We start from the raw sequence: 25698 nt of genomic DNA, 5'->3' as shown, positions 1-25698 counted from the left end.
TCTATAAAAGGACAACTGAAAGAACACAATTTAGTAATGCCATAAAAGCCAATGGGAGAAGGAGAAAGAACTCCGGTCTTTTACCTGAAAAATTACTAAATGCATCCCTGCTTCCATTCGCTTCTTTTATCATTCTTCGAAAATGGTCTAGAATTGCATGCAGCTCAGACGAGCGCTGCAGGGTCCTGTGCTCGGCAATACGTAAGCGCTCCTTCAGTGCATGAAATTCTCGTTGGTAGGCCATCAACTTCTCTGTGGGAACCAAGCAAAAACACTGCCTGAATAATAAAAGGAAAATATTTATACAGTACCGTTCTCCCATCGATCTTGTCTGAGAAACCCTGCCTGTGGCAACTCCTTGTGACCCTGGACAAGTATTCCTGCAAGGTCAGCAACAGAATAAAATGAAAACAGTTTCTTCCCATTTAAAAAAAAAAATACATCTGTTGTTGTTCAGCAAATGCAAACACACGCACCAGTCCTATTCATCTAGGGATGCACGAATCCACTATTTGGGACTTGGTCGAATCCCCGAATCCTTCGTGAAAGATTTGGCAGAACACCAAACCCTAATTTGCATATGCGAATTAAAGGTGGGAAAGGAAAAAGTAGAAAAAAATGTTCCTTCCTTGTTTTGTTATTTCCCTTCCCATCCATGAATTACATACACAAATTAGGATTTGGTTTGACCAGGAACAAGAATTCGGCCAAATCCTGCTGAAAAAAAGGCAGAATCCCGGCCGAATCCTATATTCGGTGCATCCCTAGTTTCATCCTATAAGTGTGTATAGAGGCCAAATGCCATTTGACACCAGTTTACACGAGGCATTCAGCAGGTAGTGTTTATTGGTGACATGTTTGAAAGCAAATATTTACATAGCTGCTATCAGATATTATTACTAAGGCAAACTTTGTTATATACGATTAACCTATTTAACCTCCTGGTATACTCTGCTTCTTACAAACAGATTAAATAACCTCCAGGCTTAACTGTAAAACACATCCTCATATATACTTGTATAGCTTAATCCCGATATATCATACTTTCATTTATATTACAAACACACTATACTAGTCCTTCCAGTTTTGCCATTACACAGGAAAACAAATAAACATACCTGCAACTAAAGAGTACTTATATCCTCAAGAGGAAAAACCTTAAACCTTTTTTAATTAGTTTTTAGCTTTTTTCTCAAAATTGGAACTTTGCTGAACACCCCCCACTGAACAAAATGACTGCTTCACAGAAGGTAAATCCTGGGTATAGCCTTTTTTAGCACACCATATCTTCCATACATACTTCTGTCTTCTGTTCAGGAAGAGTTGTCATTCACTATGAGTGAACCAATTTGTTCATCCCAACTGTGAAACTTGTGTTATATTAGGTTTCTTGGAGAAAGTGTTTAAAACAAATATACTGGGCTTCTTACCTTTATCTAGCTTTAGTGATTAAAAACATTCCACATAACTTCAGTTTTGTTAACTCAATGTGGAAATCCATCTTCCTCTCTTTTTCCTGTTTCTATTTTTGAAAATAAGTCCTGCAAAGATTTATAGATGCGCAACATATTTGTATATGAATTGCAGCTAGTGGACACCCACGGGTACATGGATAAAATGGTTTCAACACTATTGCAAGTATTACATTTAGGGAAGGGAAGCAAGAGAGAGTTCTCTTTCTCTAGGTCCCCAAAAGGGCCAAAACAGCCAGCAAGACAACACTAAAGTTGCAATGATCTGATGGGCTAGAAATGCACAATGTAGCAGTATACTATGCAAAAATTAGAAAAATAATAAACAGCGGTGCATTTACAAGTAGGAAAAATCCATGATACCTATCTATGCCTCCACACTAAACCCTAGATCCCTGCAATGTAGGATATTCATATGAATTCTTTTTCATATGAATTCTTTTTTTATATGTGGGAACATATAAAAACAGTATTCCCACATATTACCTGGGGAAAATGCAGCTGCCTGAGCTATAACAAGATCGAAAGCTCTGTAAGGTATTTAAGGAATGGAAAAGGTTTCCGATATACACATTTTCCACCTGAAATAAATGCTAAGCTGTGAAAAGTGGAAAACATACCAGGCACTGGAACTTCCCCAGGATTGAAGAATGTATTTAGTTAAGGAACAAGTGAAGCACAAAATCTAAAGGTTAGTGTGGGAGAATAAAATTATAATAAATTAGCTTGAATAATGAGCTTGTATTTAATGGGAGAACTGCTTTGCATAAATTCCTGACAAGACAGGATAGACTGCTTTAGTCTAAACAATGCCCTTCCCCTGAGACAAATTTATGAGCATTAATTGCTAAGCTCTTGTTCCTTACCTTCACAATTATTATAAGATGGGTGGTGGGGGGGGGGGGTGAAAATAAGTTAGTTCTGAAGAAGTAAATCAAGTTTTAAAAGCTATTTGAATGTTACATCAAAAGCATATCTAGACCTTTTTTGAGAACTCAGAGTTAGTGAATGTATTCAATAGAAGCCAATGAAAATGCTGTGTAACTAAAGAAAAATATTCTTATTTGCGCTTTAGAAAAGTGACCAAAACTATTACATGTGAGAAATGAATGCTCTATTGAAAAAAAAAAAATGATGAGAAACAGTTTCATGAGGTTTATGAGGAGATAAATTGAGGAAAAAAAGAAACTTTTCTGGATTATGATAAATCTACATTGTATGGTTGTTGAAAAGAACTGGTGAGGATTCGTAGAATAGGCTCACTTCTGATAATTCAGGAAACATTAAATTGGCTTTACCAGACACAACTTTGCATGCAGAAAATAAATCTTGCTTTTGGGAATGGGATGAGGGAATACATCGAATACAAAAAAATAGGCCCTGGCATTTCAGGTACACAGAGGCCCAATCAGCCCACACAGAGGCCCAAACAGCCCCCACCAACCCACTAAATACTGACTTTCTATGGGACCATATAGCAGCCCCTCTGGCATTTGCCAGAACCCACAGATTGCAAGTCCTGGCCTGCCTGCCATGTTATAATTTAACAGGAAATGTATAGAAAATTATTATCTAACTGTAATACAACTAATTTTTAAAATTGCAAAAGCGATAGGAACACCAGAGGGGTAATTTACAAGCACAAGTGTATTTGCCTGCAGTCATTCTCAGTAGAGCTGTATTTGCCGTCCCAGTATCTGTTGAATTAGTAATGGGAATAATAGCTTAGACACAACTAAAAATAGAAGTAGCATGCTTAGGGACCCATTTACCATCATTCACGTTATTTTTTTTTTTATTTCCACAAATTAGATTTATTTTATTTCTGCGAATAAAACTGTGCCTGTCGCAATGTAATATTCTTCGTTATGCTTTTATTGCATTGCAAATCTATATTGCGCATTGTGAACCTTTAATACCTACTCTGAAGTTTCGTTAACTATTTTATCTCAAAAAACGGTTTGTGATTGCAAAATTTTATTAAGTACACTGTGCACAATCGCAAATTCTAAAAATAGCTACCCAACTGTTGCATGAGGGGCAAAATGTTGGCAAAGACAAAAATTTTCACTTTGCCAACATTTATTCACATCACAAACTAATTGTGAACGTTTTTTGCATTAGCAGCAAATACTGTAAAAACCACAACAAAAATATTAAATACAGAACTTTGTCAAGTAAAAGCAGTCAAGGTCCTTATAGAAGTCAATTCATTAAAAAAAAAAAAACATTTTTTAGTGCATAGTTCATTCTAGTTTTTATATTTAGATCTTTTAATAAACTACAAGACATCCATGATTTTAGAGAAAAAGTTTTACCATAGTTTAAACAAAAACCTCTAAAGCCAATAAACTTTGAATGTTGATAATGGGTCTCCCAGTAAGTTTACTTACATTTTTTATTAAAGTTTAGATCCCCATTAAAACAACTGCAACAATCTTACATTTTAGCATCTATTCTGCATTATAAAAGCCTTATCCAGATGCCGACTACACTCATAATCCAAGGACCTGGATTCACCTTCATATGATGAATCTCTTGGTTTGTTAGCAATCCCAGCAACCCAAAACGCAAGCTCTACTCCCTGAAATATCACCTCTCAACAATTATAACTGGCAATGTGGGTTATACAGAATTGCATATTTGTGCTTTGTCCAACCCACAGAAAAGACACTAGGGGGGAGGAAAGGAAACATTCTGTTTTATTGTTTTCATCATGTGGGGAAAGATCATAAGGCAAACACCTACTCCAAAGAAAACAAAGGCATGCTCTGACTGAATTTTGACTGTACTTTTTAAAGCAAATGTATTTTTCCTCATTTTCAACCATACAATGGAAAAACAGGATTGTGCATTGTGCCACAGAATAGCATATATGATTATAAATGGAACCGTTTTAAAATAACCATTCTTGTCAAAATGAATAATTTTTTCAATAAAACCAGTATGCCTGCCACAGAAATGTGGGCAAATGCACGCTAACACTATTTTGCATATATCTCCAACTTAGTAACATTTAGCACATGATTTCTTGCCATTTGATAAATCTGTCCCTGACACTTTAGAATTTAACTATTTATTTTCCTCAACAAAATAATACAATCTAGCATCATTGTAATTCTCTCAAGAGCAAGGCTTAGGACAGGTGATAGTAAACAATAGTAAAGAAATTGTCAAACTGGGTGTATTAAATGAATCTTTAGTCTTCTAAAACAAAAAAAAAAAAACAAACATTTAAACATTAAATAAACCCATTGGCTCCAATAAAATGATTAATTATATCCTGGATAGGATCAAGTACATGGTACTGATTTACAGAGAAAACAGAAATCATTTTGTAACAAATTTCTAATTATCTGATTAAAATGGAGTCTATGGGAGACGGCCTTCCTGAAATTCAGAGCTTTCTACAGACAATGCTCAGATCTTTCTCTCCTCTCCTGATCTCAACCCAAAGCTCTTAACTCTGGTCTCTTCCTGCCTGTCTGCTTTCTCTACTTAGATGTCACAACGTTACCTTAAATTAAACCTCTCTAGGCTTACAAATTTGTCTAGCGACCAGAAGTACTATAGCACACAAATGGAGGGAAGGCATTCCTACACTACTGGAAGTTAAAAAGGAGGATCTGGTAGGTGTCCTCAATGGAAAAAAACTTACCGCAACGATACACCACAAAATGTATAACTACAACGCAATTTGGACCCCATGGTTAACCTGGTGTGAAACCCAAATCCCCTCAAACTTAGCAGGATCTGCAACTTGAAGTAAACAACATATGGGACTACTGTATCAATACTTCCCCAGATTGATAGCTAGGTTAGCTATGCTATTTATAAACACTATCTTGTGAAGAGTGTACTTTCAAATTGGCGAGAGTCCTAAACCCCTCCCTCTTCACCCCTTCTTCTTTCCTTGTTTTTTTCTTTTACTTAATTTAATTATATATACTTGAATAAACCAACATAACATCTGTCAAAATGTTAAATAAAAAGTTTTTTAAAAAAAAAATTAAACTGCTCTAAAAGGGAAATGGTTCTCTTTGCCCCAGCAAACACCCATAACATCCCAGAAGTATCTATCTTGGTTAACAATTCCACTATCAAACTGTCTCCCCAGGCCTTGGGGTTATCCTAGATTCTTCCCTGTCCTTCAATCCCCATATCCAGTTACATATTAAATCATGTCAGTTTCACCTAAGGAACATATTATCCAAAATACGGTCACTTATCACCCAAGTTGCTGCTATAATATCACGTCTACTGTAAGTCTCTATTAATTGGCCTTCATCTCTAGTCACCTGTCCAGTCCATAATGAACACTACTGCCAGGCTTATACACCTCAGCCATGCATGCCCCTCTGCCAATCCTTACACATTTATTGTTATTGCTATTTTTTATTACTCCTCTTTCTATTCAGACACTCTCCTATTCATATTCCAGTCTCTTATTCAAATCAATGTATGGTTGCTAGGGTAATTTGGACCCTAGTTACTAGATTGCTTTAAAATACTAATTTAAGAGCTGCTGAATATGCTAATTTAAGAGCTGCTGAATAAAAAGCTAAATAACTCAAAAACCTTAAATAATATTAAATGAAAACCAATTGCAAATTATCTCAGAATATCACTCTTTACATCATATAAAATGTTAGGCGACCCCCGTGATTATACTCATTTATCGGGTACCCGTACTGGAGCTCCTCCTGCACTGGCCCACAGTACTTCTGTAGGAGCACCATGTTTTGATTTCATAATTATGACTATTATGGGGGTATTGTTCAATGGTATTGTAGAATAAAGAATGCCTTATACATATGAATACATGCAAATATGTACACAATAAGCTATGACAGTTTATCTTATCTAATTAAAAAATCTACTGTTATTTTAAATAAAGGGAAGAGAAACAACTTAAAGGATGGATAACATCATAAGATAAAAAGATTTTATTTACATTTAAAAGGTTATATTTGTTTGACCAACATCCAAATTGGACCAGCCACACGCTGGGCCAAATAAGAAAGGTTACTTTCACAAAAAAAAATAGGTGTTTTTTTAAAAAGCCAATGTTCAGTCACATACTGTGACCTTCCTCAGGGACTATCTTTTGGTAAGTGAGTAAGACAGTGTGAGTGTGTGTATAAAGTTAAAAACAAAAACCATTTTTATTAGTATGGCGAAAAGTACATTAGAAAATGTGTAAAAATGCATTGGGATAGTTTCATGGAACTACCCCCTTCCTTTTCTTCTTTACTCTATTCTTCATTACCACATTGTAATATTGTTGTTCATGCTGCTTTGCACACGTACGAACATGTAAATAACTGTTGCTTTTGTGAATGTTACTTTATTTCGTAAATTCTTTTATAATAATAGACTATTTAAAATCTATAATAAAAATGAAAATACAAAGATCAAAACAAGGATTATATGAAAGAAAGCAAAAAAAGCCTCTTGACTTTGTTATTGATCTTTCATAGACGATTTTCCTTTGACATACTTCAGGTCAGTACTCCTGGGATAGCCCCTCCCCCTGCTGCCACCCAACCCAAACATTTAAAAAGGTACACTGTTATGGGAAAACATCGTTTTTTGTTTTTTTTAAACGTATCAGTTAATGTGGCTAGACATATTGGCAGTTTCCCAGGTGCCCCCAGACATGTCACTGTGTACTGCTCTGATAAACTTCAGTCAATCTTTACTGCAAGTTTAAGTGAGATCACCCCCCCCCCAGCAGCCAAACAACAGAACAATGGAAAGGTACAGATAGCAGCTCCCTAACACAAGATAAAGCTGCCTGGTAGATCTAAAAACAGCACTCAATAGTAAAAATCCAGGACCCACTGCGACACATTCTGTTACATTGAGTAGGAGAAACAATAGCCTGTCAGAAAGCAGTTCCATCCTAAAGTGCTGGCTCTTTCTGAAAGCACATGACCAGGCAAAATGACCTGAGATGGCTGCCTACACACCAATGAGTGAATTATTTGCAGTGTAAACAGAGTCGTCATTTAGAAATAAAAACTACACCATAAAAATCATGACAGAATCACTGACCCAGTCCCCCTATTGGTATTTTTGTGTTCCTTCTGTTGTTGCTCCAAATGGAACATTTTCTTTTTTACCTTGAGATAGCAGTAGGCCTGCCTGTAAGGCAATCTAGGGACAGGAGTGTTTGGTCCATGGGACCTTTTTGTCCCCAGAACATTACCTTATAACTTAGATTTTAGCTACCCCTCTATATGTTCTTTCAGACATGTATCATACCTTTGAAGAGTACATTTTGTTTTTCCGTTTCACTCATACTAAGTTTTTCTTACAGGCACCTTGTGAACTTCACTGAAACTAGGCACTAGTCAATTCCTTTGTCTAGTAGTTTGTGACAGATTTGGGAGGGTCCTTCTGAGTGAGAGGGGGAGGGCAAATCCAGAAAGTACTAACATGGAGTTTGTCCAGGAAAGCTAGATCATGGTCATAATGACAGGATCTTCCCATTTTGTGAAGCATTACAGGTTTCTCTAATTTGTATTCATTTTCTACATGACCAAAAATAGTTTTGCAATTTTGCATGTATGAATAAATAGATGATGTACAGTGGAATACAGTCAGCTCTCCAGAGTATGATACAAACACACATATAGTTTATCTAGCACATACCACCAAAGCTGGACACACTGAGCACTACATAGAGAAGAAAGGACAGCATTCTGCGGCTAGCTCCTTTGCATAAATAAACAGTGTTGTTCAGCTTGGTGTCCTCAAATGCTGCTGCTGCACTACAGCTCCAAAATACTTTAACCCTTAATTATATATCCAAGAATACTGGGTAGTCTACAAATAAATGGGAAGCCCAGGCTGAGCTAAAGGACAATAAATGAAAATGCATGCATCTTAAACAACACTGAAATTAGTTTGTCGGGGTGATGACCACAAGTAAATTCAAACCAAAGTGCACTCTGGATAACAAAGAGTCTCTTAACTTCCAAATTCCTACTAGTGGATGCCTTCAGGGGTAGAACTGTGCACAGAATATTTCTCATCTAACTGGACTATTAACACATAGAAAAGTTCTTAATACAACAAAATATTGAATGGAATAGTTCCAATCGAGTTCTGGATTAAAAAAAAAATGGAAACAAGACAAATGTAACTGTGTTGGGCACTTAAAAGGAAAAAGAAAATTTCATATAAGCTTCATCTCATGCAAATTATAAACTTTCCCAATATAAATCTCAAACATTATTGTATTGTTTCTTAAATAAACAAATCACTCTTCAGTATCTGTCCTTTCAGCCAATTGTCACTCTTATAACTGGCCTTCCTCAAAACCATCTGATCACACTGGCCTCCATATACGCTCCCAGTACTTCCAAGCAATCGTCCTCAAAATGTTCTTTGACAAGTTCTCAAAGCATCAAGAGGCTGGCAGTTGTCCAGAAAACACAACTTAACGGGTGGTTCACCCTTAAGATATATTATTTATTTATTTTATTTACAGTTTTTCTTTTATTGTTTGCCCTTTTCTTCTGATTCTTTACAGTTTTCAAATGGGGATCACTGACCCCCAACTGAAAAACATATGCTCTGTAAAGCTACACATTTATCATTATTGCTACTTTTTATTGCTTATCTTTCTATTTAGACCCTCTCCTATTCATATTCCAGTCTCTTAGGGCCCTCGCAAACAGATTGCCAAAACTGAAAACTAAAGAGCTGATGAATAAAAAGCTAAATAACTAAAAAAAACCACAAATAATAGAAAATTAAAACAAATTGCAAAGTGTCTTGGAATACCACACTCTACATTATACTAGTTAACTCAAAGGTGAACAACTCCTTTAAATGAGTAAAAGAGAAGAAAAGTCATCAACTCTCTAATGGACTGCACAAGCTAGTTATGACAAAGATTCACATACCTAAAACAGCTCTACTAAGATATTGCTTAGATTACTTTGAGATAAATCGGCATCCACCAAGAGAAAAGCAAAATATATATACAACCAATTTGCTAACAAACTGCACATATAAGAAGCATATTCCATGAACACTATATGTGCCATACAAACCCACACAGGGACACCAACTACAGTTACCACCTAAATAATTAACATATTCCGTGAATTTTATGCAGATCTTTAGACAGAAAATAAAGCCCCTTGCTTGGTCCTCAGAGTTCCTCTTCCAATGAGGACCAGAACTGAGAAGGGAGCATAGGAAAATCTCACCTCCCCAGTAGCAGTAGGTACAGCTGGCAATCAAGAAATCAAAACATGCTAAAACCCCAGAACCTGACAGATCAACATTTAATATTCCATACATTTTCCAAAATTCTATCCCCACATCTAAAAATAAATATCTCTTCCAGTGATTTCTACATGCTACAGGCATATTTCTTTGATTAAGTCAGATTTAAAATTGTTCTCTAAAATCTTAGCAAACATAACAGTGTTGATAATCCACATCCTAAAACATTGAGATCTAGTGGGTTTTGTCCCAGTACATCAGGCATGGGACCAAACTTATCTCTTTAAACACAAAGCCTGAACACTCTATCCTTACTTCTAACCCTGGATGCATAGAAGGACTGGGATTGAGGTTACATATCCACAAATTGTATCTGTTCCCAACACAATCTGCTGCCCTGTAATGGAATTCATGTACATTGAAACCTCAATTTTACATCCCCTGATTTTAAGTTTTTCCTCATTTTACATTGTTGTGGTCCCACCTATATATTATGCACAATACATTTCCCTGATTTGAGATTTTCCTGGATTTTACACCATTTTTTTTCTGGTCCCATGAAAAATGGGGGTCTACTGTAATTTCCTTTTAGCCCATATGAGGAATGATTTTTTTTTATTTAAAAAGTTTTCTGCTTATAAAATCTGGATCTGATCTATCTGTAAACGACTGGAATACTGTTGGATTTATTAAGGCAACACAAGAGTGTTTCAGCACAACTTTGTTATAATGGTAACAATGTTCATGCTGACAAAAGTTACTAATTAACAGTAGCACTGGTGTTTATACACTCTCATCAGATATTGTAACAATTATAACAATTATAATCAAAAAGTTGTATTGAGCAATGAATTAGGGATCCCTTGGCTTGTGAAGATCACACACAAAGGGAATAATTTTAGGTCAAACACAGAACTCGGCTTCTCACTCCCCACACAGATATGCATAAAGAGCTACATTTTGGCACACATGGCCCACAAGAAACGAAGGAGGACACTGGCCCCATGTTTGCCAGCACCAGTGTATTTATTATGGGTGACCTTGGCTCCAAGAATGTGCATGTATCTCTTTCACACAGTAACTATTTTTACTTGCCTGCCAGCCTAGTCAAAAATCCTTAGCTTTGCATAGAATCAATGATATTTCTGATATGTGGAAAGGTATGTGGAAAGTGAATATGACTGGTAAAATTGTGAATGTGTCTATTTAGCAGAAGTTTTAAGTCTGAGCCAAAAAAATGTTTAACAAGTGCCAAATGCTGCAGTCAGATACATTAGAGGAGAATCATTTTGTGCTATGCGGTGCCACTTATTATTTAACCTGCTTTAGCGATAGATCTTCGAACAGTGAAAATGAAAAACATATATATGAGCTGCTGTCATTTTTTTTTTAAACCGAAAATATTGATGCTTTTCTCAGTACTGCTTTCTCCTAGCACATATCATGCCAATTTATGACTGATAAGATAGACAAAGAGCAAGGCATAAAGTTGTATCTGTGCATATATACACTGCTGTAGCAGATCATGGAACGTCTGCTTAAAAGAGAACTAAAACTTAAAGGGACAGATTGGTGTAAAAATAAAAACTGGGTAAATAGATAGGCTGTGCAAAATAAAATAGCCAAAAAATTAACGTATAAAGGCTGGAGTGAATGGATGCCCAACATAATAGCCAGAAAACTACTTCCGGCTTTGCAGCTCGCTTGGTTTCCGCTGGTTACCAGGCAGTAACCAGAGACTTGAGTGGGGCCACATGGGTCATAACCGTTTGCTTTTCAGTCTGAGCTGCATGCTAAGGATCAATTGCAAACTCACTTAACAGTTATGTCTCATGTGGCCCCCCTTCAATTCGCCGACTAACTCAGAGAACTGAAAAGCAGTAAGTGTTACACATCCAGTCACTTCAGCCTTTATACATTACATTTTTGCCAACATTTTTTATTTTGCACAACCTATTTACCCAGTTTTTATTTTTACACTTAACTGTTCATTTAAAGGGGTTGTTCACCTTTAAAGTAACTTTTAGTATTATAGAGAGTGTTATTCTGAGACAATTTGCAATTGGATTTCATTTTTTATTATTTGTGGTTTTTGAGTTATTTAGCTTTTTATTCAGCAGCTCTCCAGTTTTCAATGTAAGCAATCTGTTTGCTAGAGTCCAAATTATCCTATCACCCATATACTTATATGAATAGCAGAGGACCTGAATAGAAAGATTAGTAATAAAAAGTAGCAATAACAATAAATCTGTAGCCTTACATAGCTTTTGATTTTTACATGGGGCCAGTGACCCCCATTTGAAAGCTGAAAAGAGAAGAAATAGGCCAATTTAAAAAAAAAAAAACTATAAAAAAGAAAAAATGAAGACCAACTGCAAAGTTGTTAAGAATTAGCCATTCTATAACATGCTGAAAGTTAACCTAAAGGTGAACCACCCCTTTAAAGGAGAAGGAAAGGCGCGCTTTACTTAGGGGTGCCAAAAGTTAGGCACCCCCAATATATATTATATATATATATGTATATGTATGTCTTAAGGCACCGCTTAGTAAAGTCTGTTGATGGTAGCTCTTATGTGCAGAGTGTATACTGATCAGTGTGATAATCAGTATGCAAATAATTAAAGCCGCAACCATAACATTTCAAATGTGATAACAGCATGAGGCCAATGACATACAGGGTACTCTGACTGCTGCAGTGCTATTTGGCACCTAAGTGTGCTCTGTCTGGCAAACCAGCAGCTGCAACAAGCAGAAAGTTTCTCTTCTACACAAATTAAAAAGGGTCTGGAGGCAGGGAAGGGGTGATTTAACTACTGCCCTGAGGGCACTACAAAAGTCATCAAAATTCCTCATGTTTCATTAGCTTAGGCACATCTGCTCACAGCTGAAAGACACAGACAGACATTTTAGCTAGAATTAGATGGAGAAAAAAGTCTACTTGTAGTGTAAGATCTGAAAATAACATGTTTGTGATGGTAAACATCCCCTCTAGAGTTTCAGGCTTCTTGGTGCCAGCCTTTGTATCTGGGCTAAAGCTTAGCTATACCCCATAAAAGGTACAGGTATGGGATCCATTATCCAGAAACCTGTTATCCAGAAAGCTCTGAATTAAGGAAAGGCCATCTCCCATAGGCTGCATTTTCTTCTAATTATTACATTTTTTTAAAAATCTATTTAATAAAACAATACTTTGTACAGGTATGGGACCGGTTATCCAGAATACTCTGGACCTGAGGTTTTCCAGATAACAGATCTTTCTGTAATTTTGATTTTTCATACCATAAGTCTACTAGAAAATCATGTGAACATTAAATAAACCAAATAGGCTGGTTTTGCTTCCAATAAGGATTAATTAATTAGATCTTAGTTTGGATCAAGTACAAGGTAATGTTTTATTATTACAAAGAAAAGAAAATCATTTTTAAAAATTTTTATTTGGATAGGAGTCTATGGGAGATGACCATTCCATAATTCGAAGCTTTCTGGATAATGGATTTTCCGGATTTCAGATCCCATACCCGTACTTGATCCGAACTAAGCTGCATGAATCAATTGTGATGTGGTGGCAAAACAATCCCGTTGGGTTTATTTAACGTTTACATTCATTTTTAGTAGACTAAGTATGGCAAACCAAATTACTGAAATATACCTTATCCAGAAAACCCCACGTCCCATACCTGTACTTGAAAATAAATAAATAAATAAAAATTGCATTTACCCTATAGTAGCCCGAGATGGAAACTGAGCAACTCCAATTGCTGTTTTCCAGTGACAAAAACTGTTGAACAATCCAGATTGCAGATTTTCTCAGAGCAAATTTTTTTATAGGAATTATATGGTAGTTTGGCCTAGCTCAGCATCTTTTACAAGGACATATAATCTGATTATAAATAATTTCTATTTTCTATGTGTGACTGTTTTTCTAATATCGAAGTGTAAAGTTTCATTTTTCACCCTCTAAAGGTGCTCTGGGATGGGGTCGCTGAAGCTGTAAACGGTTCTAAATTGATACGTGCAAAACAGATTATTTAAAGACCATCAAACCAAGCAAAATGTCACCCAACATTAAGATACATTTAACATTTATACTGAGGGAGACACTTTTTTTTTTCAAGTCACCACCTGTTCTTTTCTCCATTGCAAGTGGCCTGAATGGCAAGCTGGCAGCTTGTTCCCTTGTGTATGCTGCCCAAGGTCAGTACAGACAAGCAGAAAACACTGCAGCATTTAAACAGCAAGATTTATAGCAAATTTGCATAGCAGATTAGCCACATGTAATATAATCTGGCCAAGAAACCCAAACTGTACTATTATTTTACTTTTTCTCCCCTCTGCCATGAATAGTAAAGAGGACCAATAAATCTGAGCGAGAGCATAGTTAAGGTGGCCATAGACGCACAAAACTAATTTTCATACAATATTCGACGCGGGTATGGTGGAAGAAGAGCGGACAGATAGCAGAAGAAAACCTGGATATCAGTCGGCTCGTCGATCGGACTGGCTGGCAAATTTTGATCTGGCACCTTTGAAGGCACCCAGACATCGCCCATTGTTCGTACCGAATTCTCAGATAAAGGTAGAATTCTATTGTTCTATCTGTATATCTGACGATTCAGCTCTACATGTGTGTACTGAAACAAACAATTTTTATTGGTAAGATCTTTTCCATGACAAATCGTAATTGTAATTGCCACCTTACTCCATTATGATTGGTCCAATCATACATTCAGAAATATTTATAATGGTATGGAAAAACCTCAGATCATGTTGCTCCCTTAGCACAGCAAAGAGAAAACACCCACTAAATAGGATCCGATCATATAAATCACATGTACAGGTATCAGTTTTGAAGCATTGAAACACACAGTGTTAGGGTCAGGGAGATTAGTCGCCCGGCGACAAATCTCCTTTTTCAGGGCGACTAATCTCCCCAAACTGCCTCCCCTGCCTTCCCGTCGGCATGTAAATCGCCAGCGGGATGGCACTCGGCGCGATTCTTTTTCCGAAGTTTCTTCGTGAGGCGACTTCGGGCAACTTCGGAAAACGTATTGCACCGAGTTGCACTAGTCCGAATCATCAATGCAGAGAATTGCAAGGGGCAGCAATCACATTTACAAATTCACAAATTCACAAATAAAAGCACCAAAAACTTGTAGCCAATGTATACTAGAAATTTGCTTGCAATTCCCTGTTCTTTCATTTGTCAATTTTATTTTGGAGTTTGCAGCAAACACAGCAAATTCATAAAAGCTTTGTTAAAAAAACCTATTAAAATAGTTGCAAAACAACTGGAGTATATCAGCCATGTTTATCCCTGAGTTACAGCATGGAGTGAGGAACACACATTCCGCTCACACACCCTGCAGCAATCACAAGACTTTCCTCCCACAATATGTACATTTTAGGTGGAATGGAATGTGGAATCAGAAGAATAGTGATAAGAAACAAAAACTTTATGAACTAGGAAAATAACAAGACTCAATTACACATAAATGAATCATTAGATGATAAATTAACTCTTATAAACGATAGGAAACCGTCCGTTTGACAGGTACAGGTATGAGACCTGTTATCCAGAATGCGGGGACCCAGGGTTTTACAGATAACAGATCTTTCCATAATTTAGATCTTCATACCTTAAGTCTACTAAGAAATCATGTAAACATTAAATAAACCCAATAGACTGATTTTGCTTCCAATAAGGATTAATTTTATTTTAATTTGGATCAAGTACAAGGTACGGTTTTATTATTACAAAGAAAAAGGAAATCATTTTTAATAATTTGGAGTATTTTGATAAAATGGAGTCTATGGGAAACGGCCTTTCCGTAATTCGGAACTTTCTGGATAATGGGTTTCCAGATAACAGAAAAAAAAAGGACCACACAATTATTTTTTAAAAATTCCCTTCTAACCCATCACCCAGCCTTGTGATACTATGAATTAAGCCAGTTCAGTCACTCATTCTGGGCTGGGGACAGCAGGATACTTAAAGGAATTGTTCAGTATAAAAATAAAAACTGGGTAAATAGATAGGCTATGCAAAATAAAAAATGCTTTCAATATAGTTAGTTAGCCAAAAATGTAATGTTTAAATGCTGGAGTGACTGGATGTCTAACATAATAGCCAGAACACTACTTCCTGCTTTGCAGCTTTCGGTTTCCACTGATTTGTTACTGCCTGGTAACCAATCAATGACTTGAGGGGGGCCACATGGGTCATAACTTGCTTTTGAATCTTGAGCTACACGCCAAGGATCAATTGCAAACTCACTGAATAGTTATGTCCCATGTGACCCCCCCCCCTTAAAGTTGCTGACTAAAAGTAAGAGAGCTAAAAATCATGAAGTTTTTCTGTTCGACATCTGGTCACTCCAGCCTTTATAGATGACATTTTTGGCTATCTATATTTAGAAACATTTTTTTATTTTGCACAGCCTATATATTCATTTTATTTTTACACTGGACTGCTCCTCTTAGTTGCTCCAGAACTGGCTTTGAAGGACAACCTACAGAAGGATCACACTAACCCTAGTCCATGATGACTGATGGAATGGCTCTCCCTGCTTAGTGTATAACCAGCTGTAAGTAAATATTGTATGATCCACCTTTGCTAGATATGTGTATATGTCTAAATAATGCATGTGATAGGGGAGTAGAGGTTATTTATGTCTTTCTACTAGAGTATAGACCACTATACTTTTATGTAGCCATGGGGGTAGCCATTCAAGCTGAAAAAAGGAGACATTGCACTGGTTACATACTGCAGCAGATAACAGATAAAACACCATTGTACTGAATAGGACTCATTTGTTATCGACTATGTAACCTGTGCATTTTCCAGCTTCCTCTATGGCTACACAGCAGCTTGTTTATATGAACTATAGTAGTCTTTCTGAAGCAAACATACCAGTTTTACCAGTGCAGGGCAACACTACATTATATTTTCCTTACTTTGATACACGTTCAGATTTTGGAGTTACTGGTCCTTTAACATACCCCGAGTTATACAGACAACGAAGTATTTAGCCAACAGCCTTTCCACATATTCTCAGTCACAAATCAGAAAAATAAAAAACAATACTTGAAAAAAAGAAAAATTTTAACACTAAATGCTGGGGTTGGAAGAAGGTATTTAGAATATATATACAGGTATGGGACCTGTTTTCTAGAATGTTTGGGACCTGGGGTTTTCTGGAAAAGGTATCTTTCCATACTGTGGATACCTCAAGTATATTCAAAAATCATTTAAATATTAATTAAACCTAATAGCATTGTTTTACATCCAATTAGGATTTATGAAATTTTGGGTGGGATAAAGTACAAGGTACGGTTTCTTTACTACAACGAATTATTTTTGAAAATTTTAATTATTTAATTATAATGGAGTCTATGTGAGACAGCCTTTCCATAATTTGGAGATTTTGGGATAACGGGTTTCTGTAGAACAGATCTTATACCTGTATATGCTAACAATAACATTAATAGCAATTTCTCACTACCAGACTGTATTCAGGTTATCTATACTACAGGTAAGGGACCTGTTATGCAGAATGCTCGAGACCTGGGGTTTCTGGATAACCGATCTAACATAACATAAGAACAGGTCTTGTGTCTTACCTTTCCCATTTTGCCATGCAGTATACCAGGAAAGGCTTAAAAATGTAGTAATGAACACTAATGCGGTTGCCACAGTTCCATTTCGGAGCCTCATTTCATTGCACCATCACACTGGTTTCAAGTTTTCTGCATGCAGTTTCTCAGTTGGAAGGTGATGAATATCTCTTATCCACAATCCAAGCACAGCATTAATAAATCTGCAGCAACAGCCCAGAGGAAAGAGCGGAAGTCTTCATGTTTTAATAAATATGAAGGAATCTGTTAACATTGCTTCACTAATGTCCTGTTCTTCTTATAGTCTCCCTATAAGAAACAGAAAGTGGCACAGTTGAATAAACAAAGCTCAAAGAAAGTTACAGCAAGAAACAATTCCCATTTCCCTATTATGTCATTCAGTTTTGTTAAAGTATAAGTAAACCTTAAAAATAAGTGAATGTCAAATTGATGAGGGTGCTACTCTAAGCACTTTTGAAATGTACATAAATTTTTTTTTTATTCCAAGATATTAAAGGGTACATGTACTGTTAACATGAATGAATTTTGTTACAACAACGCCACCTGCTGGTCATTTTCCAGTCTGACCACCAAATAGTCAAGGAAGTTGTCAGGAGAAAGGCGAAGGCTGCTTTAGAAACCTTTCCCAAATCTTTCCTAAGCAGAAGAACATCAGAGCAGCCTCTTCCTTTCTTCCTTGACTACTTGGTGGTCAGACTGGTCGGAAAATGACCAGCAGGCGCTGTTCTAACAAAATTCATTCATGTTAACAGTACTTGTAACCTTTAATATCTTGGAAATTAAAAAAAAAAAAAAATAACGAATGTACACTGCAAAAGTACTTAGAATAGGACCCTTATCAATTTTACATTCACTTATTTTTAAGGTTCACTTATCCTTTAAAATGCAATCAACGCCGAATAGCCACTTGCAAAACATACAATTTCATACAATTTTAAGACTGTGTGTGGGCTCTAAATAATCACCTGAATTTTTTTTGTACCATTTCGGTCAGTTGTTTAATCGATCAGACGGGTTCGAAAATTTCTGTTGGATAACAATAACATCATTGCATGTATTGCCTATCTGATATCCATGGGTGAGCTATTGTACAATTGTTGTCTGTCCTTCAAATGGCCAGAACATCTTCTGATTTGTTATTTTTCCTACTTTAATCCTACAGTTTAAATCTGAATGTTAGTTTTAGATTGTGGCATTAAAGGGGTTGTTCACCTTTGAGGTAACTTTTAGCATGATGCAGAGAGTGATATTCTAAGAAGATTTGCAATTTGTTTTCATTTTTTATTATTTACAGGTTTTGAGTTATTTTGCTTTTATCAGCAGTTCTCCAGTTAGCAATTTCAGAAATCTGGTTGCTAGGGTCCAAAGCAACCATGCACCGATTTGAATATGAAACGAGAATATGAATAAGATAGGATCTAAAAAGAGAGACGAGTAATTCAAAATAGCTATAACAATAAATGTGTAGCTTTACAGAGCATTTATTTTTACATTTGAAAGCTGAAAAGAGTCAAAAGGAGGCAAATAATTCACACACACTATACAAAATAAACAACGAAGACCAATTGAAAGTTGCTTAGAACTGGCCATTCCATAACATACTAAAAGTTAACCAAAAGGTGAACAAACCCTTTAAAACGCACAATCGATATCAGAACGTGCAACAAATAAAATCTGATTTTGTTATCATCTGCTTAAGATCTAGTGGGGTTGGGATTCTTCTGAATAACGTGAACATACCAAGGCTATAATAAGGAAGATTTTTTTTTTTATATTCAGGCATATACAAATCAGTCATTTTTTCATGAACTGTCCTCTTGAGGAAGTGGAATTAAATCTATTAATTCTAAACCCTGGAGTTATTTTTATATTTCTAGACAGATCTATTAAAGGAGACCTGTCACCCTAAGAAATAAATCCAAATCCAATTTTATCATGTTAGTCAAGCAAAGTAAACTTTAATTACCCCTGTACAAATTATTTAAGTCTTGTTGCCTTCTGTCTGGAAATTCACAATCACAGCAAGCAGGCAACATTTTGTGAACTATGTTAGTAAAGGGGTTGTTCACCTCCCAAACACTTTTTTCAGTTCAATTGTTTTCATATTGTTCACCAGAAATAAAGTCTCTTTTTTCCCAACTACTTTCCATTTTTTTACCGTTTTTCAAAAAAATTTAATTTTAATGTTGAATGTCCCCGTCTCTGATGTTTTGAGTCTGGCAGCTCAGTAACTTAGGAGCAGACTCCAAGGGCAAGGCCAGACGTGGCGTTTTTAAAAAAAGCTCCGTCGGCGTTAATACGCATAAACTGCACTAACACTGAAACTAATGGAAAACGCACTATGGCAATTCTCACAGGGCGCTTGCAAGCTGAAATCCGCCACGGGACACCAGTATTGCCGTTTTTCAGCAGAAACACCAATACGTCAAGAAACTACCAAATCGATAGACTATGGATTTTGCAAGTTTGAAACCACACTTTACATAAATATCTCTTCTCACGAGATAATTGACGCATATAGGTTTTTATGGCGTATTAGTCTGGTGATGTAATTAAGTTGTGTATTGATGATCAATCCTGCTCCATTTTGCATGTAAATAGCTTTTCTATATAGCTTTTCTATTTTCTATTTCCAGCCAGCGGAATTATGGGGAACAAGAACAATGAGCGGTGCATGTTGGGTAAAGAAAATGTTGACGGTCACATGTTGTTTCTGTGGCATATTTACGTCCCACTGGGCTTTTTTTAAAAACGCAACGTCTGGCCTTGCCCTGGCCTGCTACAATTTTGCAATATTTAGTTGCTACATTTCTTAGCATCATCCCTGGAGTATTAGCAACTATTGTATCAATTCTAACATCTGCCTGTAATGAAAACCAGGGATTCTGCTCAGCAGGGACAAAGATGAGAAATGTATCAACTAAATGTATCAATTAGAACAGTTTACAGGGCCAGAACTGCTTTAGAAGGTGAAAAATGACACTTTACACTTCAATATTAAAAAAACAGTTGCACATAGAAAAAAGGAAGTGATTGCAAAAAGCCTTTATTTATGATGAACTGTCTGAAAGCAACTGAACTGAAAAAAAGTGTTTGAAGATGAACAACCCCTTTAAGGCGAGCTTTGAGTCTTCCCAAAAAATTGTTAATGTTCCAGAATGGGGGACCTGATCCTTGTGCCCATGAACAGCTTACACAATTAGATGGTGAGGAGGGAGGGGGAATTTGAGGGGTACAGTGACATCTAGGAAGTGCTGAATGGAAAGTGAAAGTAATTGCCTGCCCCGCCTCTATGCCTAAGGTATAGAGGAGGGGCAGGCAGTCAATATATGACGGACAGCTGGGATTTTAAATGAGTTTAACAGGTATAGATGTTTTAATTTAAAAAAAGAAAATAATTCTGGTTTCCTATTCAATTTTAAAAGGACTTCTATTATACAGCTTTGTAGGTCTTTGTGACAGGTCCCCTTTAAGATTTTTCTGTAGTGAAACAAAGTTGGGTTTGCGGAAAACACTTGGGACCATAGGTCCCCAAGCATTTTTTATTTACTTAAGATCATTTAAAATATTAATACGTCTGAAGTTCCAGTTCAATATTTTAGTCGGGAATCCACACCTGATCTCTGTGTATCCTCAATCAAACCAGAGGGACTTGCCCCAGTTCACAGGCAAATCAGCATACGAAAGGTTATATCCAAAGATATATGTCCCCAGGCTTTTCATAGGTAAAAACAAAATGTTTATTTAAAGTTGCATTAAAAAATTCGATACATACTGAACCCACACAGTCCACCTTACGCGTTACGTAACCTCCGGCACTTAGACACCTATGACTAAGTGCCGGAGGGTACGAAACGCGTAAGGTGGACCGTGTGGGGTCAGTATGTATCGAATTTTTTAATGCAACTTTAAATAAACATCTTGTTTTTACCTATGAAAAGCCTGGGGACATATATCTTTGGATATAACCTTTTGTATGAAGTTCCAGTTCCACAGAGCTAGTGTGCCACGTATTTGACAACCATGTGTCAAATTAAATTATTCTTTCTATGGACTGTCCTCCATATGATTGACAAGAGGTGCATGAACGGAGACCGTGTTTTACATACTTGGTAAAAGGTGTGTTATCTAAACACAAATAAAACACTATAGACCCACAGATAGATAGACACGCAGATAGAGATATAGACAATAAATACATAGATAGAATATGTATATATGATGGCTGGAGAGAATGGAGGACCAGCACCCCAAGACACTTAAAGGACCAGTAACATCAAAAATTTTTACACAAAAATTCGTTAGAATACAACAAAATAAAACACCAAGACAAATTAAAATTTCAAATAGAAAAGCCTTTATTAAGAAATAACTTACAGAAATTCCACTTCCTGTCCTCTACAGAAAAGGCGACACGGCGACCATCCATCCTGCTGGGCTCGATTTCTCCTTCCTGGATATTCACTGACAGCGTGTAGATCTCCTCTTCTTCATCCCTCTCCCAGGATCAGCAGTAGGCGATGTTCGGCAGGCTCCCCCTCCGTGTCCCCATCCCATGGTTGCCCCATCCCCCTTTGTTAGGGCCCCACTGCAGGCAGCCTAGTAGGTAGCGGAGGGAGGGACGGCTCTGCTGGGGGCGGGGTGAATAGGTCCCTGTGATTGACAACTGGCCAAGAGGATCAGCATCGGTCAAATTATAGGGGCATTCTAACTTTCCAAACAAAGTTATGGAGCAGAAGGGGAGACGGAAAAGGCTGCAGAGATCTATGAATATGTTTCAGAGTGCGCATTCACTTGCGCTATAACGCAAATGCATTACGTGCGGGGAGCGTGACTGTCTGGGGGTTGGCGCACGGGACCCACGGCAGGACGTTACACAAGCGAAGATATGAGAGGGATTGTGCAGCCAAGTGTTTCTGCGCATCTTATCTCCCCTTGCCGAACAAGAACTGAAGCGATTGATGATTGAAAGGCAGCAGTGCTGGTGACGGTACTAGAATAAGAAGTTGCTGAAAGCTTCTTCCCCACACTGAGGGAGGGGGAGCCCGCCGAACATCGCCTACTGCTGATCCTGGGAGAGGGATGAAGAAGAGGAGATCTACACGCTGTCAGTGAATATCTAGGGAGGAGAAATCGAGCCCAGCAGGATGGATGGTCGCCGTGTCGCCTTTTCTGTAGAGGACAGGAAGTGGAGTTTCTGTAAGTTATTTCTTAATAAAGGCTTTTCTATTTTAAATTTTAATTTGTCTTGGTGTTTTATTTCGTTGTATTCTAACTAATTTTTGTGTAAAAATTTTTGATGTTACTGGTCCTTTAAGAGTAAAAAATTAGTTGTGAGTGGTTGTGTGGTGAAATTGTAAAAAAAAAAAAAAAAAAAGGGACACGTTCAAAATTGTCTCTCTCCATTTCCATGCCTGAACCCATGTGCAGTCTAGTTGAACAGTGCTCAGTCAGTATGGGCCAAGTAATACAGCTGTCTTGCCCAAGCAGACCACTGTACGTGGTTAAATAATTTCAAATACAGGTATGGGACCTGCTATCCAGAATAGTCGGGACCTGGGGCTTTCCTGGATAACAGATCTTTCTGTTATATGGATCTTCATACCTTAATTGTACTAGAAAATCATGTAAAAATTAAATAAACCCAAATAGGCTGGTTTTGCTTCCAATAAGGATTAATTATATCTTAGTTGGGATCAAGTACAAGGTATGGTTTTATTATTACAGAAAAAAGGAAATCATTAAAAAAGAATTTAGATTATTTCATTATAACGGCGTCTATGGGAGACAGCCTTTCTGTAATTCTAAGCTTTCTGGATAATGGGTTTCCACATAATGGATTCCATACCTACATATACATATATACATACATATATACATATACATACATACATATATACATACATATATACATATATACATATATACATATATACATACATACACACATATATACATACATACACACATATATACATACATACACACATATATACATATATATACATATACACACATATACACAAATATATATACACATATATATACACAAACACTTCTTTAAATATATACTGCAGCAGTGTAGAATAGCATTTACTTTGCAAATATGTTGAGAAAAATAGTGTTTATATAGGAGAAGAGGAGTGTTTATAAGGGGAATATATATAGGAATAAGGCACACAGTCACAGAGGGGTTTATGACCATATAAAGGCACGACTATATAGGCCTAGAGCTTTTAAACAGGTATTTAAGACCGGAGGTGCTCAGGGCAGGCAGGACGCTGGGAAAATACCTGGTGGGCCCTGCCAGCCCAGTCCCACTCCCTGCATGAAGTGATTGCCGCTGCTACCGACTTCCCTACCTGGCCCCCGTTGCGACCGCAAGAAGAAAAAGGTAGGCATATGGGGGCTGGAGGGGGTTGCAGTGGTGGGCCCAGTCCGATGGATTTAATATAGTTATAATACACAAAAGCCATGAATATCTTGTAAATTATATCCTTATAAACGGTGAGTTCTGATGTAATTTCTGTCACATGACTCACTGAAACGTGTGTATTATAATAAATAAAGTGCCCCCAGTTTACCTCCTCGGTAACTTATAATATCCTTATATTTTACAAGAGGGGGTACTTTAGTCACTATATAATACAGACTATAAAACGGTTTATAATACACTAGATTCAATGCGTGGACACCCCTAAATACAAATAATAGATGTCCACCCTAAGCCCAGTTTACATTGAATACAAATACAATTAAATACAAACTACAGTTAAATACAAGGATATTAGAAGTTGCCATGATGTTAAGTGACCACATAAAAAGCACGAGGCTGAAGGCTTGAAGCGTGTATTATTATTGATCGTGTTGATCACAAGTCTTGTTGAATTGTGACATCACTAAGCACCAATTATAACTGCTGACATCACTAAGCACCGTTTATAAGGATATCATTTACAGGCTATTCGTGGCTCGTGTGTTATAAGGCTCTAAACTCCATGTTGTATGTGCATTCGTATGCCTATACTTACTTTAAGAGTGAGGCTTTTTTTCTGCAGGGATGCTGCATAGCCTAAAGGCACAGAAATACATACTCGAGCTGCAAAACTACAATACAGCAGCAAGAGCTGCTGGGAAATATAGTCTTTCGCGAGCAGCAAGAATGGCGAAGCATTGCCTGTTCCTGCTCAAGGGTCTGCCCCCCAGCACGACACGAGAGCTCGCAGCCTGCCAGTCACCCCGTTAGTATATCGTATTATGTGAAAGAAGCCAGTAATAAGGCGGCTTTAGAAAGCAAGCTTCCCTTTCGATCATAGGAGCCATTATTAGGCACCACCTGCACACACAGACCCGTGTCCTTGTGCATGGGGAGCGACCCCAGCCGGTGTCCAAGAATATGTCCCTTATATACATGTCACACAGCCACACTACACACACACCATACCGGTGAGAGGCCGCTGGCACTTGCACAATAGGAGACTATCGCGAACCTTGATGCTGCTGCTGTGTTCCGCTTATCCTTGTGCCCATTTCTCAGCTGACATGTTCTATCCGTTCTGGGCAGATCCCTCCCGACTCCCCCTTCAGCGCACTCTGTGACACCACCAAGAAGGATGTACTTACGTTTCTGCATCTGGCCACGCCCACTGAAAGCTCTGGCCAAATGAGGATAGGGGGGCAGGGCTTAGCGTGTTTGTAGGAGGCCTGTATGCGTTCGCTGTTATTATAGTACCTTTGATGCTGCTGTAATAAGGCGACTTATTCCACTGGAATGAATAGGGCTTATATTATTTTAAACTATACATTTGTTAAATACGTTCCCGCTTATGTTTGTGCGTCTACAGGCGCTAAATGTTCTGCCTCAGTGAGGCTTTTCCACACATCTAAGTAATCATGTGTCAACAAGCCGAGTGTGGAACTGCGCAAGCGCAGTCTTAGTAATGCCTTCGTGCTTCCATTGACATACTTGAGGGGGCATATGTATAAGGCTAAATTAAACGAAATTCACTGGGGAAAAAATGGTGTAAAAAGCTGAGGATAATAAACTCTGGGTGTGTTTTATTTTACGCCATGTGAAAGCCAGATATGCCACCATTATTTCACATTGCTTCAGACCTTTGTAAGTTCCAATGGAAGTCAAGAGAAAAATGTATGCTGTTTTTTACATGGAGAAGCCTGGTTATGTGCTGTGAATAGGGTTGCCAGCTTTTCTGGAAAAAAATACCGGCCTTCCTATATATTTATCTTTTTTCCCTATTAATAACATTGGGATCAACCATTATTTTTACCGGCCAGGCTGGTAAAATACTGGCCAGGTGGCAACCCTAGATTATCCCATTGTTTTTTT

At 37.3% G+C, this 25698-nt stretch overlaps 1 protein-coding gene across 2 annotated transcripts in view; it reads right to left on the bottom strand.

Annotated features, from left to right (window-relative positions):
* mgat4a.L (alpha-1,3-mannosyl-glycoprotein 4-beta-N-acetylglucosaminyltransferase A L homeolog) overlaps positions 1 to 24992 on the bottom strand; it is a 48160-nt gene extending 23168 nt beyond the window's left edge. The window contains exons 1-3 of one of the 2 annotated variants that reach the window (XM_018245027.2): positions 24842 to 24992; positions 17337 to 17639; positions 85 to 252 (exon numbers count right to left, since the gene is read on the bottom strand). In XM_018245027.2, the coding sequence (XP_018100516.1) occupies positions 85 to 252; positions 17337 to 17430 (262 nt within the window). In that variant the 5' untranslated portion in view covers positions 17431 to 17639; positions 24842 to 24992. Of the gene's footprint in view, positions 1 to 84; positions 253 to 17336; positions 17640 to 24795 lie in introns of both variants that reach the window. The other variant, XM_018245026.2, reaches the window with a different exon arrangement.
* Between the last annotated feature and the right edge of the window lie 706 nt (positions 24993 to 25698).

Source organism: Xenopus laevis, chromosome 2L (genome assembly GCF_017654675.1).
Source record: "Xenopus laevis strain J_2021 chromosome 2L, Xenopus_laevis_v10.1, whole genome shotgun sequence".
In the NCBI taxonomy this organism is placed as follows: Eukaryota; Metazoa; Chordata; class Amphibia; order Anura; family Pipidae; genus Xenopus; species Xenopus laevis.
This window is presented reverse-complemented; position numbering and strand designations above follow the sequence as displayed.